At 42.0% G+C, this 24,586-nt stretch overlaps 2 protein-coding genes and 2 long non-coding RNA genes across 13 annotated transcripts in view; 2 read left to right on the forward strand and 2 right to left on the reverse strand.

Moving 5' to 3' along the window:
* si:dkey-13n15.2 (protein transport protein Sec24C) overlaps positions 1-1,050 on the forward strand; it is a 10,124-nt gene extending 9,074 nt beyond the window's left edge. Inside the window, 3 exon segments of the mRNA XM_056419964.1 lie at positions 1-127; positions 420-509; positions 910-1,050. The exon segment at positions 1-127 is cut by the window's left edge and continues 71 nt beyond it. Coding sequence (XP_056275939.1) covers positions 1-127; positions 420-509; positions 910-1,050 — 358 coding nt within the window.
* A 5,422-nt stretch (positions 1,051-6,472) lies between these two features.
* Positions 6,473-24,586, forward strand: part of camk2b1 (calcium/calmodulin-dependent protein kinase (CaM kinase) II beta 1) — a 57,645-nt gene continuing 39,531 nt past the window's right edge. For all 10 annotated transcript variants that reach the window (XM_056419972.1, XM_056419974.1, XM_056419975.1 and 7 more), the window contains exons 1-5: positions 6,473-6,786; positions 8,024-8,118; positions 20,827-20,886; positions 21,325-21,379; positions 21,693-21,758. In XM_056419972.1, the coding sequence (XP_056275947.1) occupies positions 6,725-6,786; positions 8,024-8,118; positions 20,827-20,886; positions 21,325-21,379; positions 21,693-21,758 (338 nt within the window). In that variant the 5' untranslated portion in view covers positions 6,473-6,724. The remainder of the gene's footprint in view (positions 6,787-8,023; positions 8,119-20,826; positions 20,887-21,324; positions 21,380-21,692; positions 21,759-24,586) is intronic.
* Positions 12,010-13,670, reverse strand: LOC130197342 (uncharacterized). Its single transcript, XR_008832425.1, has 4 exons — positions 13,590-13,670; positions 13,373-13,461; positions 12,712-12,790; positions 12,010-12,390 (listed from the first exon to the last, which is right to left on the reverse strand). It is a non-coding gene; the product is annotated as an uncharacterized LOC130197342 (long non-coding RNA).
* LOC130197343 (uncharacterized) lies at positions 13,671-14,702 on the reverse strand. Its single transcript, XR_008832426.1, has 3 exons — positions 14,633-14,702; positions 13,993-14,017; positions 13,671-13,750 (listed from the first exon to the last, which is right to left on the reverse strand). It is a non-coding gene; the product is annotated as an uncharacterized LOC130197343 (long non-coding RNA).

Consider the following 24,586-nt stretch of genomic DNA (forward strand, 5'->3'; position numbering starts at 1 on the left):
GCCCGGCCGTCTGTACCTGGTGCACTCGCCCCTCGCCCTGCTGCTCTGGGTGGGCTCCCAAGTCCCAGAATGCACCCTGTTGGAGCTCTTCAATGGCCGCTGCTTCTCCTCGCTGCCCTCGGGAGAGGTGAGAGGTCAGAGGTCGTAGCGGCCGACTGAAATCACACCTTTCAAAGTTGAATTGTAATTGATGGAAAATGGAAAATATATATTTTTTAAATAATAGCTTTTAATTTTCGGTATTCGCTTCGTCTAAAGGTTTCAACAATTAAGTAATAATCAAAATGTATTTCAATATAGATGTATCATATTTAAGTAACAGTCAAAACTTATTTCTTTATATGTATTTATATTTCTTTATACATGTATTCATTTATATATATATATATATATATAAATATATACATGCGTCTCCTCAGGTGAAGCTGCCGCTCCTCGACACCCCGCTGGCTGCCGGCGTCCGGTCCCTCGTCCGCACGCTGACCTCCGAGGCACCGAGCGCCCGCCAGGTTCGCCGGCCGAGCGCCTGCTCCCACTCCTCCTTCTCCTCCTCCTTCTCCTTCCCCCCCCCTCTTCCTTCTTCTCCTCCTTCACATTATTACATTACATGTAATTTAGGAGACATTCCACCTCCTTCTCTTCCTCCTCCTCCACCTCCTTCTCTTCCTCCTCCTCTCCCTCCTTCTCTATCTCCTCTTCCTTCTCCTCCCCTCCTCCTCCTTTACATTATTTCATTACATGTCATTTAGCAGACGCTTCTCTTCCTTCTCCTACTTCTCCTCCCTCTCTTCCTCTTCCTCTTATTCCTACTACCCCTCCTCCTTCTCTTTCTCCTCCTCTTCCTCCTCCACCTCCTTCCCTCCTCCCTCCTCCTCCTCTTCCTGACTTGTGTCTGTTCTTCTGTCTTAGCTGCTGGTGGTGAAAGAGGGCGATGCCCACCAGGAGGTGCTGCAGCACCACCTGGTGGAGGACAAGAGTCCCAACGGAGGAGCGTCCTATGCCGACTTCCTGTACCACCTCCACGTCAACTCAGTCCGGATCCTGCAGTGAGATGAAGTACTCGAGACGAAGTACTCCAGTTGAAGCACTCGAGATGAAGTACTCGAGCTGAAATACTCGAGTTGAAGTACTCGAGACGAAGTACTCGAGATGAAGTACTCAAGTTAAAGTACTCGAGCTGAAATACTCGAGTTGAAGTACTCGAGACGAAGCACTCGAGACGAAGTACTCGAGATGAAGTACTCAAGTTAAAGTACTCGAGATGAAGTACTCGAGTTGAAATACTCGAGTTGAAGTACTCGAGACGAAGCACTCGAGACGAAGTACTCGAGATGAAGTACTCAAGTTAAAGTACTCGAGCTGAAGTACTCGAGCTGAAATACTCGAGTTGAAGTAGTCAAGATGAAGTACTCAAGTTATATCAAAGGCCTGTTGTCAGAGAACCAGGCGGTGCATGGGGGCTCTTTAGATATGTTAGTTTAATGTGTGGGTTAGTTTGTGTTAGTGTGTGTGTGTGTGTGTGGGTGTTTAACGTGTTGAATGTGTTTATGATGTTAATTTATTTATTCCCGGTGTGTGTGTGTGTGCGTGTAGGGCACTGTGTGTGCGTGCATGTGTGTGTGTGAATAACCCGTAGATAAACAAATCAATAAAGACTAGTTTAACTTTGACTTTGTTCTCATTGATGGAGGAGGAGCCCACCACCTCGGATGAATGTGTGACCGAGAGGGGGAGGAGCCTAACGAGGCCTAACGACATCTAACGAGGTCTAACGACATCGAAAAAGGCCTAACGACATCTAACGAGGCCTAACGAGTTGATTAAATGTTTTACAGCTACTACTTGCAACTGAAGCCCCTTGAAGTGGACACGCATTACATAAATGATATCACATGAATATGAGTTAACGAGTTAAAGGTCAAGAGAGCAAACGCATGCTCGTGGAGCCACGCCTCTCTCCGGGCTCCTCGAGAGGATCCAGAGAACTGGTTCCAGATCAGTTTCTGGCCCGGACTCGTGGATCTGTATCCTCCAGCGTTTTTGGAGGCGGTCCAGTTGGATTCTGGTGGGATCACATAGTGACTGATGGGAAGTGGGAGCAGAAGTTAAGCTGCAAGCAAAGAGATATACTGATGCTCTTACGGCTGGAGCTCTTCTTCTGTACATGTGGGTGGTAAAAATGACAAAAAGAGGGGTTTAATCAAAGGGATACTAATCATACCAGAAAATGCATTTCCTGCTGAAAATGCATTGGAATGCTAACATCTGAAAGCTTGAAGCTGAAAAATAAAAAATTAATTGCTGAAAATGTTTGAAAATAGCTGAAATATTTTTTTTAAAGCTGAACATAGCTGCAAACAGCTGAAAATAGCTTAAACATCTGAACATATCAAAAAGGGAAACTTCCAGCTGAAAATGTTGAAGCACAAACATATTGGGAAATGTATAACTGGAAAAGATAAGCAAAACTTTATCTTCTAAATATCCAAAGATATGAATCACAATCCAAAAAATGAGAGAGAGGGGGAAATGTCAGACATGAGAACAAGAGAGAGAAATAAATTGAGAGTAAGGAGAAAAATAAATACAAAAATAGAGAGGGAGAAACCAGGGTGAAGGATAGACAAGAACTAAACACTGAGTGGATTTTCTACAAAAGCATTTGTTAAACCCTGTCAACAAAACATGATCAAATCACCAAAATAGTAGAATCAATAGAGAGGAAAGATTCAGCCGAACACGTCGATATGTTTGTTATTTTTGTGGGTTAAATGTGACCTGAGAAACTCTGAAGCTGGTTCTCCTGATATCTCTCCATTTAAAGACACACGCACGCGCACGGGGCCACACACACGCGCACAAACGTTGGTCTGTGCGTGTGTGGCTTTCAATGTATGATAAACAAGAGTGTGTGTGAGATCCGCCACTGATTAGCCTAACGTCAAACACCTGTGGGACAGAGAGACAAACAGCTCTGAATCTGATCAAAGCAACCTGTCAGAACCTTTGGATTTGACAGAGAACCATAACTCTGATTCTAAAGGTGTCTCCATTAGGAGATGCTCAAGGCTTTTGTGAACGTTTGCATGTCCTTAAATGTTTTTTAGGTTTAGAAATGAGAGTTTAATCACAGTTCAGAAAGTTTTCCTGTTTGCTTTAAAAAAGTTTAAATGTCGTCAGGTTTTCAATGGAGATGACTGAGCAGAAAGGTGGACTTCCTCCCTCTTTAAGGCTTCTCTAGAAAAATCTGGGAAACTGTTGGATTCCATAGTCACATGTCTACGACAAGCACCCTATTCTCTACTACTTTACCAGAAAATAATGCCTAAAATGTAAGAATTGTGGCCGTAGTGACGATATACAAAAATAATTTCCACTTGATCCTGACGCAGCTGTCCCCTCTAGCGATGACGTCACAGCTTAGACTTCCCACACACACACTGAAAACTCCAGGAGGAGTGGAAAAACACATGCAACTAAAATGGTAACAGTTAAATAACTATAAGAGCTATCAAAAGAAAATGAATTATAAAGTTATAGCTAACACTTCTGTCAACATTTTAAAGGTGGAATTATTTCTTTAGCTGAATGTATGCCGATATTGTAAGCTTTTAAAGTTTAACAGGTTTAAGCGTATTTGAAGATTTCCACCATTGGATCCCATTCATTTTTTAATCCATAAAAAAATTAATCATTTGAGAATTTGAAAAGATAAAACATATTTGAAAATATACAGTAATAGCTGAAGGCTATGTGAACATTAAAAAAATTTAATTGCTGAATTTGCTGAAAATATGAAGATACTGTAAGCTTTTAAAAGTTGAAGATTTTCTCCATAGGATCTGATGAATTAAAAATAACATAAAAGTATTTAAATATATAAAAATGTGAAACATTTGAAATATAAAAGCTGATGTTTAAGCTATGTTCAGCCTATTTCAGCTGTTGGCAACTAATTTCAGACATGTTCAGCTATTTCCAGACATTTTCAGTTATTCATTTCATATTTCAGCTATATTCAGATATTTTCAGTTATTCATTTCATATTTCAGCTATTTCCAGACATTTTCACTTATTCATTTCATATTTCAGCTATTTCCAGATATTTTCAGTTATTCATTTCATATTTCAGCTCTTTCCAGACATTTTCAGTTATTCATTAAATATTTCAGCTATTTTCAAACCTTTTTCAGCAATTTATTTTTTATTTTTCAGTTTCACGCTTTCAGATGTTAAGCATTCCAACGCATTTTCAGCAGGAAATGCATTTTCTAGTTTGTTTAATTTTTTTTATTATCTTTGGTTTTCTTACAAGTAGCAGAATACTTTTTTTTGTTGCATTTGTGATGTTTCAAAACATTATTTATTTTTACAAATTGTAATGTGCAATGCAAAAAAAAACATGCATCTGCACATTTCAGTCACGGACTAAACAGTGAAGCGTGACGTCACATCGTGCAGTTGAAAAGCCCCCAAAAAACGCTCGTCTATTTACAACGCACGCGGCTGCGGCGTGTTTGGCTCTCTCATAATGTCCCTATTTGGAAATGCGCTCCGGAGGAGGTGTGTTCCATTACAGTGTCGTTGCGTAGGTTGGCCACCGGAGGGCGGCAGAGAGAGCGAGACTCCGCCGCCGGCGCCCTCTCATTGGTGAAGCTGCAACCGGACTGATATCAAGTTAGACAGACTTAGCACCGGGAGACCGGAAACCGATTGATTTCTGCCTTCAAAATAAACTTATATTCTGCCCCCCACACACTTTCTGGGTCAGAAAAGGAGGGTAAACAATAATAGTCATGATAAACGGATATATATATATATATATATAATATAAACAAGTATATACAAAATTATATATAATTCCTTTGAACATTAGCCGAGCCGAGCTCTGGGCAACGAAGCCGGGTTACCACGACAACGACATTTTCCAATAGATTCATTTACATTGTTTTAAAATGGTTGTTCTTACAACATCATAACAGAACTTAGTCAACAATTGCATCCTCACAAGCAGAAGTTTATTTAAATTAAATATTTTAAAAGGAAAATTATTCAACAACATCTGAGAACAGCATTTATTTATATATGTATGTTTCAGTGACGTGCAGTGAGGTTCATGGTTGGTGAGGCACTGACTCCTTTAGTGTCAGATTTACAAATATATAAATCCAAAAGGGTAGCTCATTCAATTGGCTTCTGGTTATTTCATGTCTCATCAGCATTCTCCACACAACACACACGCGCACACACGCACACAGTACATATTACAGATACGTAAAGGTAAGTAAGAAAAAGTTTGAAGCAAACCTTTTAGCTCCGGCGTTGGTCTACCTGTGTTAATCACTTTTGACTGAAAGTCCAGATTTGAGACATTTTTAAGCTTAGATATATAATCCTCTTCCATGTTGGCAGTCTGACGTAGCAAAACACAAAAACAAACGGACTTGACTCGCCTGGCGCCTCTGCGTAGAAGAAGCAGCAACAAGTACCCGTTGGCTCACGAGCGCCCCCTGCAGTGAAGCAGAGTATTATCTGCCTCACCCTGCGCCTTTTCACTGCGGTTTTATTTCACATCAGCAAAACTAATTATGTCACTTACAAACATCAAACTGTAATGGTTAAAGACCTTAGCCAGACTGTGGAAAATCAGGGCAAATAAACATATCTGCAAACATTATATTGGCGACATGCAGAGATACGGCAACCCGCACGGGCCAATTGCATGCATCAGCCCAGCTTGTGATGGATTGCGCAATCAGAGGTGAGGCTCGACTCGTAGCCTCAACTCTCGTTTCATCCTGTGTTTGAACAGGAAATAGGCAAATTCAGCGATTTTGACTATAAAATGTTCGAAATTAGTCATACATAAAGATCGGTGGACAAATATTAATATATATTTGATGTTATCATTATTTTTTTTAAACTTAAAAGAGTTTCACCCTCACATGGTATGTTTATAGATAGCATTTATTTATACACACATACAAATATGATTTACAAATATAATATAATTTATGTATAAATACATAATATTTTTATATATATACAAATATATAAGACGCTTCTTCGATAGTACAAATATAATGTATATCTAAATACATAATATGCATATATATATATAGAATTACATAAGACGCTTCTTCAATAGTACAAATATAATTTATATATAAATACATATACACATAATATATAAACAAATAGTCAATGTATATGTATTTATATATAAATTATATTATCTCACAGCTCGCATGCTCAAAGCAAATATTATGTATTTATATATCAAAAGTAAATATATGTATGTATATATATATAATATTATATTTGTATTATGGTAGCAGGGTCTTATTCTGAAAATCCAAGCAGGAAGTCGCTCCTCTCTGGCTTAATTCCGGGCGGCTTTGAGCGCGCGCGAGCTGTCAGATAGAGAGACCCAGAGAGAGAGAGAGAGCGAGAGAGAACCGGCCGCCTAGTCTTTCAGTCTCACCCCTTCTTCCTCTCCCGCCTCAAAGGCATTTATATATTTATATATTTAAATATTTCTCCCACGGTCGTCTCGCTGCTAGGCAGACTTGTGTCTCTATTTATTTTAAATAAAAAAATTAAATAAAAAATTGCGCAAATTTACGCGCAAACTAACCGCAGTTTTGTTTCTTCTTCTCCTTTTTTCTTTTCTTTTTCCCGGAGCCGATAAAAGTGAAAAGAAGAGAGTGAGCAGAAGAGAGACATGGCGGCGACGACCTGCACGCGCTTCACCGACGAGTTCCAGCTGTATGAGGAGCTGGGGAAGTGAGTCCTGTTGTTGTTGTTGTTTACGTGTTTGTGTCAGAGTGTGTGTGCGTGTGCGCAGGCGTGCGCTTTTTTGGGATGACAGCTTTCAAAATACGCTCTCTCTCTCTCCGTTTAAGTCAATGTCTTTCTCTCTCTCTCTCTCTCTCTCTGTGTGTAAGTCAATTTCTCTGTGTAAGTCAATGTCTCTTTCTCACTCTCACTCTCTGGATAAATCAATGTCTCTCTCTCTATCTCTCTGTGTAAATCAATGTCTCTTTCTGTGTGCAAGTCAATGTCTCTCTCTCTCTCTGTGTGTGTAAGTCAATCTCTCTCTCTCTGTGTGTAAGTCAATGACTCTCTCTCTCTCTGTCTGTAAGTCGATGTCTCTCTCTCTCTCTCTCTCTCTGTGTGTAAGTACAAAAATAATCCACTGACCTTTTAAAAAACAAAAAACGTATTACCATATTTAGCTGTGTGTGTTAGCATATTTAGCCCTGACGATGGATACTTACCTCACAGAGTGTGAACTTTCCAGGCACAGCTGTGGAGTTTAGTGTGTGTAGTGTGTGTGTATAATGTGTGTGTGTGTGGGGTGGTGTTTCGCCACGGCGCACGTGGTCTCTGTAGAATAAGCGAAGTCCGCCAGGTTTCTTTTTTCTCTCTCTGTTTAAGTCACTGACTCTCTCTCTCCTCTCTCTCTCTGTGTAAGTCAATGACTCTCTCTCTCTCTCTCTCTATCACGCCACACGTGTGCACACCATTTAGAATGTGCCGACTGTGCGCGGGGAATCTCGCAGGAGTATATTAAACGGACACAAAATCCCGGCGGCGCCGTCTCTTAACGTTGTTAGTGGCGGTTAACGGGGAGCGAGCGGCATCGGGTCTAACCGGGTCTTACTGAGTCTAACCGGGTCTATTGGGGTCTAACCGGGTCTAACCGGGTCTTACTGAGTCTAACCGGGTCTATTGGGGTCTAACCGGCTCTAATCAGGTCTATTGGGGTCTAACCGGGTCTAATCAAGTCTAATGGAGTCTAGTCCGGTCTAATCACCTGGGAAAACGCCGACCGTGCAGAAAAAAAAGTCGTCCTCAATAAAAAAACACCTCGGCCAAAGTCATAAAGCTCTCTCTGTCACTCGTTAACACACTGCAGGTGTGCAGGTGATACTGGTTTTTCATAAAAAAAAAGAAGTAGAAGCACAGGTATGTTATTTCAGTTGATAAATGTTTGTATTTATTTCTTTGTGTCTCACAGGGGAGCCTTCTCAGTGGTGCGCAGGTGTGTGAAGCTGTGCACAGGACAGGAGAACGCCGCCAAAATAATCAACACCAAAAAGTTATCGGCCAGAGGTGAGACAACAGAACAGTTAAAGACTTCATACATTTCATGTACTTTATACACTTCATGTACTTCATACACTTCATATACTTTATACACTTCATGTACTTCATACACTTCATATACTTTATACACTTCATGTACTTAATACACTTCATGTACTTTATACACTTCATGTACTTCATATACTTCATTTACTTCATACACTTCATGTACTTTATACACTTCATGTACTTCATACACTTCATGTACTTTATACACTTCATATACTTCATCCACTTCATACACCCTGTCATTCATTCATAATTCCAGTGCGACTATTTTAAGTGCCGTATTTTAAGGCGTCTTTAATGTCCTGCTGTGTGGGAGGCCGGCGCTCACACAGAGGCGTGGTGTAGATTTGAGGGCTCCAGGGCTCCAGGGCTCCAGGGCTCCAGGGCTGTCGGTAGAAGCGATATCGTAAAAGCATTAAAGGCTCTAAACATTTGAGTTATTTGTATTTACTGGCGTACACTCGGCGAGAGGAAGTGAACGATGACGGTTGACTGTAGAATCACGGGATGATGTTTTGCTTGCAACATCACTTGCTCGGTGTAAATCTCCCCCCCCCGATCCCCCTTCGTTGTAACTGGAGCCGCCCGAGGCACCGCGCCGACCCTTGACTGTCACCCTAACAACTGCTTGTGTGGCGGCTGAAGGCATTTTAACAGGCGTGAGCCGAGGGCATCGACCTCGAAGCTCCGTTCATAATCATTTACCTTCCATGGCCGTCATGCTTCTGGTTGGCAAAGAAGATTTTTTTTTTAGAGGATTTAAACCTGCCGGAGAACAAATGCATGAGCAGAGTTGCCTGAAACTGTTTCAGGGTTCGTACGGTCATGGAAAACGTGGAAAAAGTCCTAGAATTTTTAAATGGTTATTTCCAGGCCTGGAAAAGTTCTTTAAAAAAAATGAAATCCCAAAAGTTTTGTAAAAGTCATGGCAAATACTTTTTTAAAGATTCATTATGTTAATTCAAGCTGAATTTAAAATAAATTTAATTTTTAAAGATGCTCAAAATATAATCCGACAAATACACTCTGCCAGTGAACACACCGTAACCCTAAAGTTTGGCGCCCATAGCAACTGAAGCTCTGGGATAATCCACTGTCACGTGTTTACCAAGATTTCATGGAAAACTTGGTTTAAAGTCCTAGAAACCCATCGGTCAACGCGCAGATGAACCCGTCGGTTTGGGAACGGGGATCGAACACACAAGGCGATGTCGCAATGCGCGCGATGCGTCCCCAACCTCCTCGGCGTCGCTTGTGTCCGTCCAGTTACACCCTGACTGTAACGTCAGTGCGGCACCACATCAAACCCATCCGGGATTATGCCGACGCTACATTAGCGGGCGGCTAACGGTTAATCCCTCGATATTGGCCCGATGAGAGCTAAAGCACCACAGAGAATCCTCCCCCGCTTACCGCCACACCTCCGGTGTCGGCGAGGCCCGATCCGGCCCGAGCGCGTACGGCTGCGAGGCCGCTCTCTAACGGTCGAGCCAGCGGGGGCGACCGGTGGGACTCCAGATCCTATTCATAGCTGCGTGACCCTATCCAACACGGGAGAGCGGGGTTTGTTTTTACGGCCGCCATGATGTCATGCTGCTCTACTTGAGAATTGGCATTTGGTTTAGCTCCTTGTTGTTGTGGTATTTGGTAAGGTTTGAGAGCAACAGGGTTTGCTTCGGATAGGCAGATGGACGGTGATGGGGGGTGGGGAGGGGGCAGGGGTCACGCGAGAGAAGGCACCCCAGGCACTTGGCACAGCTGAGGGCCATGCGCCTGTACGCCTACATGCCTTTAGCACGGGACTCTCATCTGACTCTTGGTGTGTGTGTGTGTGTGTGTGTGTGTGTGTGTGTGTGTGTGTGTGTGTGTGTGTGTGTGTGTGTGTGTGTGTGTGTGTGTGTGTGTGTGTGTGTGTGTGTGTGTGTGTGTGTGTGTGTGTGTGTGTGTGTGTGTGTGTGTGTGTGATTCACCTGCAATGCAGTAGCAAGTGATCTGACCTGGTTTTTGGCCTACACATGTTTAACTTTTATTATTCGTATATTTATTATATGTTTACTTATCATACTTTAAAATTAACATTAGCTGTAATTACACTGAGCCTACGAGTAAATCCTGATTATCATTTTAGTTCAAACTTGTCGGGTGATTCTCGAAGACTCAGAGAACACGATTTGTTTATCTTTTTCACAAAATTGTTTTTTTTATGACACCGCCAAATACTTCCATCCCATTGGTCAAGAGGATCCTAGAGAACCCTCCCTGTGCATGGTAACTACCGGTTCCCTCGTTTCCTATTCAACGTTTTCTTAGAATAAGATTTTGATGAAACGGTTTATATAACATGTCATTAAATGCAAAAACATTGACGCCGCGCCGGTTTCCAGTCGTTCAGCACGACGTGTGATGGTCAATGTCTTTGTGTCTTTTTCCGTCCCCTCTGGAGACTCACGTCCTCTCCGGGGAGGATTGACCCAGATTCATTCCTCTCCTCATCCTGACTCGTACGGTCACTTCCTGCCGACTTCGCTAAGCGCCGTCCTCGGCTTATCCCGCTCCGTCAGTCAGCTTTATGTTCTCTTTCGTGTCCCGTCATCCCCACTCCCTCTCTCCCTTTCCCCCTTTAGGATCACTCCCTCTCTCTCTTTCCCCCTTCAGTATCACTCCTCTCTCTCTCTTTCCCCCTTCAGGATCACTCCTTCTCTCTCTTTCCCCCTTCAGTATCACTCCCTCTCTCTCTCTCTTTCCCCCCTTCAGTATCACTCCCTCTCTCTCTCTTTCCCCCCTTCAGGATCACTCCCTCTCTCTCTCTCTTTCCCCCTTTAGGATCACTCCCTTTCTCTCTTTCCCCCTTCAGTATCACTCCCTCTCTCTCTCTTTCCCCCTTTAGGATCACTCCCTCTCTCTCTTTCCCCCTTCAAGATCACTCCCTCTCTCTCTTTCCCCCTTCAGGCAAGTCCACTTTTTTTTTTAAATGGGCAAGTCCACCTTAAGTGAGCGTGGGCAGAACTTTAAGGCTAACCACCTTTGCTTTAGTCAGTTGGGAGGCATTAACACGGACCTGTAGCCTAAAATGTGCACATAGACGTGCACTGTCAAATGTAATAAGTTAACTTTACTTGAAAAAGGTGAGGAAACCGATTGCCTCAAAATTTCTAAGTAAAGTAGCTCAATAATTTTAAGTTCTTAAAACTAAAAATAAATGAGTTTCGGCAACTGATGTAATTGGAGTAAACATAAGTTAAGTCAACTCAAATTATGTCAGTTCAGACAACTTAAAAGATATGAGTGAAGGTAACTTAAACATCTTTAAGTATGTAATAAGTTGACTTTACTTGAAAAAGGTGAGGAAACCGATTGCCTCAACATTTCTAAGTAAAGTAGCTCAATAATTCTAAGTTCTTAAAGCTAAAAGAAACTAAGTTTAGGCAACTCATGTAATTGCAGTAAACATTAGTATAGTTAACTTAACAATTATTAGTTAGGTTAACTTAAAAAAGACAACTTAAAAGATCCAAGTTATATTAAGTAAACAGTACAAATAAGAACTAGTTAACTTTACTAGTCAATGAGATCCCATTACTTAGAAATAGTGAGGAAACCGATTGCCTTAAAATGATCAAGTAAGCTGAACTAAAAACTGTAAGTTGTTGAAACAAACGAAGGAGAACAGTTACAATGGAAGACAATGTTTATTTAGAAGAAAAACACATGTTTTAAAACTCAAACAACGTGCTTAAAACACTGAACATGTTGCCAGATTAGGTTTTGTAACGCAGAAATATGATGAACACAGCGTTTTTGGCATTTGCTAAATTTCACTACAGAAAAACAACTAAAAAAAATTTTTTTCTATAAAAGAGTTCTATTGGAGATAGAAGGGTGAAGTTCTCGGGCCTGACTGCACATCATGAACACAGTCCCTTATGGCATCAGTAGATTTTTGAGTGATTGTATTTTAGGGTTTTTGGTCCAAGTGAGAAGCACTCTATGAATAAATTCAGAAGGTGTTCCTCACTCGTTAAAGATACTCCAAATTCAGGGGTAAATAAGTCCGAAGAGTAGCCACACGGCACGGGGAAGATTATCACGGTCACCCATCACGACTGTTCCTCCCAAAACGATGGCAGTAGTTGTAGACTTCAGGTCCAGCGAGTGAGGGGGCCACAATGTCTTCAGCACCGTCAGGGTCCCAATGGAGGTGTGGGACACGTCCAGAAGGTCATCAGAGTCCTAATAACAAGAGCAGCATAAAAAACACAATTACATGTCAAATTTCACGTTGCATTTCTATGGTAGAACACACAATGGTTACCTGGATTCTGATATTATTAGATAATCAAGTGAAAGATGCTCAGGAGTGAGTGCGATGATTAATTCATTGATCATGTGATTCACTGAATGATTGCAAAAGCTAATAATAAAGAATATGAATTATCATATTTACAAATAGGGATGATATTTGAATGGAACAACAACAATAATAGAGCAAATGTAAACAACAGAATGTAGAAGGGCCTGAGAACAGGTCGATGCAGTTGCATCACAACACACCCCGATCAGGACCCGTTGGTGGCTTCTGCTGTGTTTCCATAGGGTCAAGTCGAAGCTTCACGCCATCCTAAACTCACACCTTCAATAAAGAAAGACCAACGTTTAATACGTGGGCAACCAACCATATTCGTGGTAAACATCCACATTTCTTTGTCACTGCTGCTTCTGGGAAATGTGCTCCTACCACAGGAGGCTGAACAGGTACCTACCATCTTCAGCCGTCACACCTGCATCATATTGGCTGCTCCTGAACCTCCTGTGGCAGGAGAGCGAGCATATTGCCCAAAAGCAACAAAGAAATAGCGATAATGTTACAAGTGAAAACCCATTTTTGGTAACAGGAGATATTAGTAGAACCCTCTACCATCATGCAGACATGTGAAGGTGTACAGATGCCCATTTAGGTGTGATATGATTTGTAATTTTTATTTTGAAGGCCTTTGGGTTTTGAATGGGCGACTAGAGAGCTGCAACTGGACCCGACTGGAAAGACGGAGATCCCACTAAAAGGGCCCCAATCAGGGATAAGTGAATCAATAAGTATAGAAGCACTGATTGGAAGAGAAGTAGCCAATACCAAAAGATTAACAGGCAGAACACATGAGATAGATTGGGCATCCTGTGGTGTGGAATTAAATAATTTTGACTAAAGTCTACTTACAAATTCTTGAAGAAGTCTGCGTTGTCATCTCCAAGGATGACGGGAGAGCCACGGAGGACTGCTGTTCACCTCCCAGTCACATCTGTACTCTAAAAAAATATTTTAAACACACACAATTCACAAGTGTTAAAGGACAATCATTTGACAGCTCTGCATGCAATGCTGTGACACTACTTTATTAACCACATAAAGAAAAATGACTGCTTGAGAAACTTACCCCAGGTGTGACTTGTTGCAGATATTCAAGTTTCTGTCCAACACTTTCCCCCTCTGGGTCTTGAACTTCTCCAGGAAGCGAAGTGTATTTGTCGAGATCTTTGAAGAACTCTGATTGCAACTCAGATTTTTGCTTGATAAGCGACAGAACTCAGCCAGAATCTAATGGAAAGATAAATAAATTAAGATTTAGTCATATTAGACCTACAGTATACACATTACAACATACTACATCACACTGGGCAGAAAACTAGTGGCTTCTAGATTGAACAGATTTCATCAGCTCCCCTCATCAGCCCTTCATGGTCGTCACAGGAGACAATCTGTGTGAAGACATGGACTCAATCTGGCAACGCTTCCATGTGTTATGCAGTAGTGTGTCGAAGAAAATAAGCAATACTTACAATTCATTGCCAGGTTTTTCAAAGCCTACAAAAGAAACAACAAAAGCAATTAGTCAAACTGCAAATAACTCCTCGTCAAGATGCATTTCTACGGCTAAAAAGCCATCAGTTTAATGGAAGATTTCACAGACAAATATGATTAGAAATGCTTATCCTAGATATAGATAGATAGAAGTCATAAATTGTCTGTACGCAGGTTGGCAGGGAGCTTAGTTTCAAACTTGCTATTGGTTATAATGGATGTCATTTCCAGTAAATATCACAAAATAAGAAATGATGTATAAGTTAAAATTTAAAAAACGTTGTACCACATTCGCTGTGGCCGAGAAGTTCTCCAACATACGGTTGTGGTTGAATTATTCCTCGTTACATTCAACCTGACATTGCATTCACTCTTAACTCAGTGACAGTAGCGCTGTGTGACTCCCGTAGTGATGCGTTAATGCACACGAGTGAGACAGCCACGACGATGTCCGCCATTAACATTGTGACATTGTTTTGACGGTCTAGCTAGCTTACATTAAACGCTTCGTAAAGTTAACATTCAACTACGAATATACATATGAACAATATGGCGAAGATACGACGATGTTTACTAAGGACATGAACGGCAAAACGTTATTGAGACGCTGAAACTTACCTTAAAGTAACTCGCACACCTGCACTGCCTTCTCGCTGCCGCCAATCCGTCTCGGGCAAAGAACGTCTTCAGTGGTCGACTGCGCATGCGTATTCGAGCCGAGTGCTGCCGAGTGCGCCCGAGTTTCTTCCGAGTCCTCCTCACTCATTTTTTTAAAGTAAAGCTTACTTGAGATAATAAGTTTAATAACTTTACTCACCAAAAAGTGTTCTTTACTAAGTTTCTTAAAGTAAGGTCAACAAAGTAAGCAGAAATGAGTAAAGCTCACTAATTATTTTAAGTAAACTTTACTATTACATTTGCCAGTGTGCTGCGTTCACAGGGGATGGGAATTCGTAAATATTTTTTTATCATCGCCGATTTCACGGTTTCTTCATAAATTGTTGAGTGGAAAAAGGAACCAATATTATCCTTTTTGTACCTGAATATTATTATTACTTTTATTACATGTCATTTAGCAGAGGCTTTTATCCAAAGCGACTTACAATAAGTGCATTCAACCAAGAGTACAAACTCAGAACAACAAGAATACAGAAAGTAACATTTCTTCAAGAAAGTCGAACTACAAAAGTACCATAAGTAAGAGGCATTTAAGTGCCACTGAAGTGCTAATCTGTGTTTTAATCCAGATATAGTCGGAAAATATGTGTTTTTAGTTTCCAACGGAAGGTCTATATCAGGGGTGCTCAATACGTCGATCGCGATCTACCAGTCGATTGCGGCGTAGTATTGGTAGATCGCATGACATTAAAAAAAATTGGCCCGCCCCCCTAAAATTTTCTCTATAGCACGTCTTTGTTCTTTTATTAAACTAAACAGCCGTCTGTTGTTGATCGTCTCTACACAACAGCATGTCATTTCTGTCTCTACGTGTCGCGTTAACACTTCTCGGCTCTCCGTCTCGCGCGTCACAGAGTGCTGAAAAAGTGTGAGCACCCCTGGTCTAGAGACTTTCTGCTCTCCTGATGTCAGCTGCAGAGGTCGGATGGCCTTAGCAGGTAGACCAGCCAGGAGGGAGTTGCAGTAGTCTAGGCGTGAAATGACCAGAGCCTGGACCAGAACCTGCGCCGCCTTCTGAGTAAGAAGAGGCCGTATTCTCCTGATGTTGTGCAGCATGTACCTACAGGAACGCGCTGTCGCAGTGACGTTGGCCATCAGGGAGAGTTGACTGTCTAGTGTCACCCCGAGGTTCCTGGCAGTCAGGGTAGGGGCCAACACAGAGCTGTTGAAGGTGGTAGTCAGGTCGTGGGTGGGAGAGTCTTTCCCTAGAAGGAATAGTAGCTCGGTCTTGTCAGGGTTGATTTTCAGGTGGTGCGCAGACATCCACTGAGAGACGTCGGTCAGACAGGCAGAGATTCGCGCCGCTACCTGTGTTTCGGACGGTGGAAAAGAGAAGATCAGTTGGGTGTCATCGGCATAGCTATGGTAGGAGAAGCCATGCGAACGAATGATAGAACAGAGAGAATTAGTATACAGAGAGAAGAGGAGGGGACCCAGGACGGAGCCTTGAGGAACCCCAGTAGTGAGAGGACAAGGATCAGACACAGATCCTCTCCAAGTTACCCGGTAAGTGCGGTCGTTGAGGTAGGATGAGAAAAGGGCGAGTGCAGTGCCTGAGATCCCCAGGTCCTGAAGAGAAGAGATAAGGATCTGGTGGTTCACGGTGTCGAATGCTGCAGAAAGGTCTAGAAGGATAAGGACAGAGGAGAGAGAGGCTGCTCTAGCAGTGTGAAGCGGCTTAGAGACAGCAAGGAGGGCAGTCTCTGTTTAGTGGCCGGCCTTGAATCCAGACTGGTGAGGGTCAAGAAGGTTGTTGCTGTGAAGATAAGATGACACTTGGTTAAAGATAGGTCGCTCCAGAGTTTTGGAAAGAAAAGGAAGAGCAGAGACCACCGGTCTGTAGTTGCTGACTTCAGACGGGTCGAGAGTGGGTTTCTTCAGGAGAGGGTTGACTCTCGCCTCCTTCAGAGAGTTAGGGAAACAGCCAGTTGAGAGGGAGCTGTTAATAAGATGGGTGAGAAAGGTCAGAAGGTCAGGATAAATAGCCTGGAGGATGTGAGACGGGACGGGGTCAAGGGCGCAGGTGGTCGGTCGAGCGGAGGTCACCAAGCTAAGAACTTGATAAGGAGACAAGTGGGTGAAAGAGGAAAGAGGGGGATGAAGAAGAAGTTGGTTGTGTTGGAGCGATAGAAGATCAATAGCATCCTACCTCGTTACAAAGGAGGTTTCTATATCTCATCTTTAAGTCAATCTAAATTTTTTAAAGTAAATTCTAAATTTGTACTCTGCATGCTTTGATGCTCTCTGAATGTTTTTACTATGTCTATTTTCACAGAGTTCTCCTTTATTTTATTTGCTTTGTCCGTTTTGAAGTTGTGAGTCTTCTCGTTGTCTTCTTGGCACTCAACAACGTCTAAGAGTATATTCACTATTCCCACTATTAATTGTTTGTCGATGGAGAAGCGTAAATATTGTACGAACATTTGTTTTATGACGTCTGCCTCTCGGGACTACAGATGAAAGAATAGCCTCTTGGCTTATAACTCATTTACAGAAATCTTTTTATTGATGTGCACACTGTATCTTATCAAATAAACCAAAATAATAAAAAGGGCCCATTTGGATCTCCACTTAAAGAGCTTTTAAGCTAACGCGGGGCTAGAAAGAAGCTAAAAAGTTAACTGCATAATTTAATTTGAAGTTTCCGGCTTACTGATGACAGAATATTGCAGTGTCGGCATTATTGAAACAGACTTTGCTTTAAAACTCTAGAATAAAACCCTCAACAGTTTGTTCATTATTATTTTTTGTTTTACCTCACGCGATACCGTTAGCTCTGCAGCGTTCAGTCACTCGGACGCGTTTTCCTCAAGAGTGACGTCAGCAGATGCCCCCTGCAGGATGTAACGCGACGCTCGTGCCGGTTGCCACGGAAGCGGAACACTTTCCTCACCGGCTGCGTTTCATTTTCTACATTCCAGAGGAAGAAATATGTCGTACTATTTTTAATGCACAACATTTATTTCGGAGTAAATTTAATACAATCCATTATTATACAGTACATCAAACCTCCTAAAAGAAGGAAATGAATCGCTGCACAATGTTTCTTTGTACAAAATATTTTTAAAAACAGTCCAACGAGCACAATACTGAGACTTCATTATTGAATATATATATATATAAACCCACACCGTCCATATATATATATTAGGGCTGTCAATCGACTAAAAAAAAATTGTATAACAGACTCCCGTTCCCCGTGACCCGCAGCCGACCCCCGAGCCGTCGGAGCTGCCGAACCCCGAGGTCCAGGACCCGTCGGAGCTGCCGACCCCAGGGCCTGGGGATCCGGAGTCGGCCCTCCACCGACGGGTCGGCTCGGGGTTCGACGGCAGCTCCGACGGCTCCCGGGGTCGGCTGCGGCGACAGGTCACGGGGAACGGGAGTCTGCCACAGCGCCGGCGGGTTTCGAGGAACAGGCGGCTCTCCTCCGCCTGTGCCCGCCCCATCTCCTCTATCCGGGCCAGTATCTGGCCCAAGCTGCTCATCAGCTCTTCCTCCTGGTCTGGCTCCATCCCTTTCAGGCACTGGGTCCTCAGGGGCCCCACGTTGGGCTCCAATGTAGCACGCCACCCGTGGGTTCCCCCCCCCAGCAGCAAGGATCCGCCAGACAGCAAGAGGTCTTGTTCAAAGACATGTTTTATTCCGCACACACGACACCGAGCAGACCGCAAATCACGCGCCTCTGCTCACCTCTCCACTCTCAAGTGGGAGCTTTTATAAGGGTGGCCTCGGCTGCTGAGTGATTGCCAATCACCAGCAGCCGAGGCCAAATCAGACACAGCTGCCACAATCGCACATTTTGAAATTCATTCGCGATTAAAAGTTATTTTTTTCTTATTTTTAAAGACAACATTTCACACAGAGCTGTGTTTTCAAAGAGGCTCCTACCTATAAAGTGCCAGCGAGGTATTTAATATCATGGATGATAAATTGTTTCTTCAGTGAAACATCCAGATTAGTAAAAAAAAAGAAGAATATTTGAGACCCCATTGGTTCTGTCATCTTTAACACTGAACAGCACAACAGCAGAATCAGTGGCCTTGGTAACTGACTGACATTCAAATATGTTAAGCCTCTGGAGGCTGGGGTCATTTCCTCGATTTTACAAAAAAATTTAATTTCACCTTTTAAAGGCGTTTGCATGTAACACATACCCACGTGTTATACATCAAACATTCCAGAACAATCTCAGCTCTATTCAATGAGGCTCAGTTGTCCTTGCACCGTGTTCTCTGGTTTTCTGGCTGACAGGCTGCTAATGAGCCTCACCTGTGAGGTGGGAGGTCCTTTGTGATTTACTGAGTGTTCATTGGTTGTTTTTTTCGCAAAATGTTGACAGACAAACAGATTGACAAATCATGGTGAAGGTTTCATGTGACGAGTTCTTTCCGCGCCTCGTCACCCGACACGTCACCCCTCTGTCTCTCTGTGGATCGGAGGAGCAGACGGGAGGAAGGAGGAGCAGACGGGAGGAAGAAGCGGAGGAGGAAACCCGACTGATTCATCCAGGAGTTTAAACTGATTTCTGCTCCGTATTTTCGCCGAGAAATAATTGTTTTTAAAACGGAAACAGTGTCAAATCGCACCCAGGGGAGTGAAAAAACTTCAACGCACACCGGGAATCAACAAAGTTGCGTTAATTGCGTTAAAATATTTTAGTGCGCTAATCGCGGCCAAATTAATCGCATAGATTAACGCGTTAACGCTGACAGCCCTAATATATATACAGGACTGTCTCAGAAAATTAGAATATTGTGATGAAGTTCTTTATTTTCTGTAATGCAATTAAAAAAACAAATGTCATGCATTCTGGATTCATTACAAATCAACTGAAATATTGCAAGCCTTTTATTCTTTTAATATTGCTGATTATGGCTTACAGCTTAAGAAAACTCAAATATCCTATCTCTAAATATTAGAATATCATGAAAAAGTATACTAGTAGGGTATTAAACAAATCACTTGAATTGTCTAATTAACTCGAAACACCTGCAAGGGTTTCCTGAGCCTTGACAAACACTCAGCTGTTATAAATCTTTTTTTTAACTTGGTCTGAGGAAATATTAAAATTTTATGAGATAGGATTTTAGAGTTTTCTTAAGCTGTAAGCCATAATCAGCAATATTAAAAGAATAAAAGGCTTGCAATATTTCAGTTGATTTGTAATGAATCCAGAATGCATGACATTTTTGTTTTTTTAATTGCATTACAGAAAATAAAGAACTTTATCACAATATTCTAATTTTCTGAGACAGTCCTGTATATATATATATATGCAGTAGTGAAGTCTCATGGAGAATCTCTCTCTCTCTCTCTCTATATGAATAAATATATCTCTTCAATGATTTTGTTCTTTTTGACTACTGATATACTGCAAGATATCTGATTATTATTTTTTAAATTTCATCCCATTTACAGCATCTGAAATTCAGTTTGTAACACAAATACAGACATGGAGTGTGTCCATGTACAACCTCTCTCTTTCTTTCTCTCGTCATCTTTTAAAATAATAAACGATAGAGCGCTTTATTTTTTTACTGCTAAATGGCTGCACGACCAAAATGAAAGAAATTGAAGTTGCAGGCGGCGGTAGAGGTCGGTTAAAAACAACAACAGCAACATCTTATTCTTAAAAAAAAAAAAAAAACCAGCATAATAAACAACATAATAATTAGCATGGTGTGTGTGTGTGTGTGTGTGTCAGAATAGGATGCTTGATAACCAAGGACTTATGGCTGGCTGGCATCATTAAGCTGTTCTACAAGCAGTCACACTCACACACACACACACACACACAGACAGACACTCTCACGCGCGCACACACAGACAGACACAGACACTCTCACGTGCACACACACACACACACGTGTAAATGCATAATCTTCTTTCTGAATCACATAAATGGTATTCTGATGTTTGTATCCAGGAGAATGAAGCCGAATGTAACAGGTCAAATAAAATTTGATGACGGATGAATTTAGTTTGTTTAGGAAAACAAACTAAATTGTTTCTATTTATCTATTTATTTGCCTTTTTTAAAGAAACTTTTGAATTAATGTCAAACTGCATCTCACATTTAACTCTCACTCCCTCTCTCTCCCTCTCCCCCCCTCTCCCCCCCCCCCCACCAGATCACCAGAAGCTGGAGAGAGAGGCTCGTATCTGCCGCCTGTTGAAACACTCCAACATCGGTGAAGACAAACGTCTTTTTCTCTCTTTTTTGTCTCTTTTTTTGAGACGCGTTTGTTTAAATTACTAAATATATCTGATTTATACTATAAACACAAACCTCTATAACTGCTGAGCAGAACAGAGGTGTGGTTGTAGCAATATACAGTCATTTACATTTTTATAAAAACTTTTTTAAAAGATTGTCGTGAAGCAAATAACATACACTTTTTGTTAATCTATAAAGTTCATAGATGTTATAATCTAACACATCTACACTTAAATGTAATTGTATACGTGTTTAATATCTTTTTTTAACCCGTTTCCCTCACAAAGAATGTTAAAGTGTAAAAGTAAAGTAGGCTAGACCAAAGTATTGAATGTATTATTTATAATTATTAATAATAATAATGATTATATAGAAACATTCATCACTCAACCGCTTTCTCTCTCTCTTCCAGTTCGTCTTCATGACAGTATTTCAGAGGAGGGCTTCCACTACCTCCTGTTTGACTTGTAGGTCCTCCTCTCTTCCTCTCCTCTCCTTCTGCTCTCTTCCTCTCCTCTCCTCGTCTCTCCTCGCTCATCTTCTGCCACCTTTCTTCCTCCTCCACCTCTACCACCCTGATTCCCCACCCATGCCTATATATACAATTACATAACTCCCTCTACTATACACACCACCACCCACGCCCTCCACATCCATCTCTAGTTTCCATGGTAACAGTGTTGGGAGGGGGAGTAAACAGGGGGGGGGGGGGTGTAGGAACCCCTACCTCTTTTCAACTGTGTGTTTGTGTGTGTGTGTGCGTGCGTGTCTCATTGGCAGGGTGACCGGGGGTGAACTGTTCGAGGACATCGTAGCCAGAGAGTATTACAGCGAGGCCGACGCCAGGTAGGAATGCTGCCTTTACTGTGTGTGTGTACTCTTGTACCTCAATGCCGGCGGGGACTTCAACCTGACTGCACACGGACCCAAAAATGTCTGATCGAAAGTTTTCTGTTATTCAGTTTTGAAAGAGGTGTCCCCGCGAGACACTTCCTAGTCAAGTCCTCACGGGTCTGCGAGTTCAAGTGTGTGTGTTTGAAAGGGCTTCTCCTTAAGGCCCCCTGTCCTCCGTCGTCCTCTCTTCTCTGTTGTTCTTAGTTTGTTTCCTTCTCTTTGTACTGTGAGCCTACTTTCCTCTCTTTCCTGCTCTCTCGCCGTCCTCTTTACTCCTCTTCCTGTTTCCTTGTCCTCTCGTCCCTTCTCTGCAAATTTTATTCCTTCATATATTTTCCCGTCCTCTTTTCTCATTGCCTTTCTTCTTCGAGCTATCCGTTTGTTAACTTCTAAACTTCACCTCCTACTAAATATTGTTTTTTCGATGACACGGTTATGAGGTTCTTTTTTAAAATTCAGGATATTCTCTAAGACACAGGAAACTCTGTTCTTGGACAACGACTAATAGTGAATAAACTATAAGTGTGTGTGTGTGTGTGTGTGTGTGTGTCCGTTTTGTTGATTTAGTGAAGATGATTCTACGACATTTAATGAGCAAGTTATCCGGGATTTTTAGACTAATAATAATGCATAATTCATCACTTACATTTTTTAAATTCGTTTACATATATTCACATCAAACAAACACAAAAATGTCAGACATAAACTTACAAAATACACACACATTTCATTACATGTCATTTAGCTAACGCTTTTATCCAAAGCGACTTACAATCCTGTTACATTCATACACCGTAGATACATAAGACGGACCTGCTACCAACTGACCCATAGTCACACGCACACACATATATATATATACATACATACATACATACATACACACATATACACCCAAAGACAAAAAAGAGAAGAGAATAATGAATTTTTCATTTTTAAAGCATTTTTCATTCGAACATAATCTCAGTTTAGTTTAGTACCTGGATCCTGATTGGCTGACAACATGTGAAACGTGACGTGAAACAAACAGTTAAATATAGAACGAGCAGATATATGAAGAGTCGAGGACCAGGATGTGTGTGTGTATATATATGTATATATATATACATATATATATACACACACAAAAGGGGATGCAACATGTGCGTGGAAAACCTGGAAAAGTCCTGGAATCTGTAAAATGGTTATCTCCAGGCCTGGAGAAGACCTGGAAGGAAAAAAATCCCCAAAAGTTCTGAACATGTTGTTTATTCATTTGTTTATTCACGCTGAGTATTAAATCATTAATATGCTTTTAAAAGAAAGATGCTCTAAATCCGCATTGTCTCATTCATTTGAGTCATTTAAAGTTATAAATGGTATGCTTTGGACACATACACACACACACACCCACACACTTTCCTTCACCTCTTTGAATGTCAGTCATCCAGGCCAGCGCCCCCCTCACTCCCTTGGAGAGTAGCATGATTTGGGTCTTTAATTATCTACGATAATTAGTCTCATGGAATCAACGCAGACCTTCTTCTTCTTCTTCTTCTTCTCACTCCCGTCCCTCCATCTCAGTTGCCGCTGATATAAGAGCACGATCACCCTGATTCCCTACAGCTGAGGCCAATCAGGCCTCTCCCCTGAGCCACACCCCTCTACAGCTGAGCCTTATCACACCCCAGCCGCCACAGTTGAGTTTAAGATTCCCGTGTCACGGTACTGTCCTGCAGAGAGGACCCATTGGGCCTCCGAGTGAGTCGCATCGTGAGGGCGAATGAGAGGAGGAAGGTGGTGCTCTCTCTCTCTTTTAAAATAAAATGCCAGACCCTACCGCAGGGCTCAGGAACCTTTTTGACTGGGAGAGCCATAAAAGCCAATTATTTCAAAATATATTTCATTGAGAGCCATATAGTATTTTTAACAGATAATAAATAAAATATGTCTTGCTTTTAATGCGACTTCTGGTGCTGCATGATGCTACGGGGGTGGGGGGGCGCAGGTGACTTTTTCTTTGTTCCGCTCCAATGCGAGACGGCGAGCCGAGAAGTGTTACCGCGACACGTAGAGACAGAAATGACATGCTGTTGTGTAGATACGATCAATAACAGACGTTTAGTTTAATAAAAGAACAAAGACGTCTTTAAGAAAAGGACCTGACATTACTTCTGCTGTAATCTGGTGCGATAGAGAACATTACAGGGGGGCGGGCGGAGCTTCTTTTTTTTTTCAACTCAAAATTGTCTGCGAGCCATATGCCGTCACCAGAAGAGCCATATATGGCTCGCGAGCCATAGGTTCCCGACCCCTGCCCTACCGGGTACCGAGTGAAAGGGGTCTGGCCACATCAACGAAACCGCCGTGGACCCTTCGCTCCACTTCAAGGTTAAAGTCTTAAAAAAATAAAAATGAATTATAGTAAATATTTCGCAGCCAACATCTGATTGGTTACGGGATAACCAATCAGTGGGTTTCCTCCCGATACCCGTCCTTTGATGTTTAAAACATGCTTTTAACATGTGACGCTTAGTCATGCATGTGTTTTAGTTTTTTTCTCACGGTCACGTTCTCCATTTATTAGTTAACATCGTTATTACTTTTTTAGCGTTTCTGTCATGGAAAGTACCTTTTTATAAGTGTGTTTGTGTCAGTCCGCCCACTAACTAGACATGGCGTGGGCGTTTATCCTGCAGGCCGCCTGTCTCTCTGCGCCTGCTATTAGTCTCTCTCTCTCTCTCTCTCTCTCTCTCTCACACTGCACCAAGCCACACACACACACACGTGTGCGTGCGCTC

This window comes from Pseudoliparis swirei, chromosome 7, assembly GCF_029220125.1.
Source record: "Pseudoliparis swirei isolate HS2019 ecotype Mariana Trench chromosome 7, NWPU_hadal_v1, whole genome shotgun sequence".
Taxonomy (NCBI): domain Eukaryota; kingdom Metazoa; phylum Chordata; class Actinopteri; order Perciformes; family Liparidae; genus Pseudoliparis; species Pseudoliparis swirei.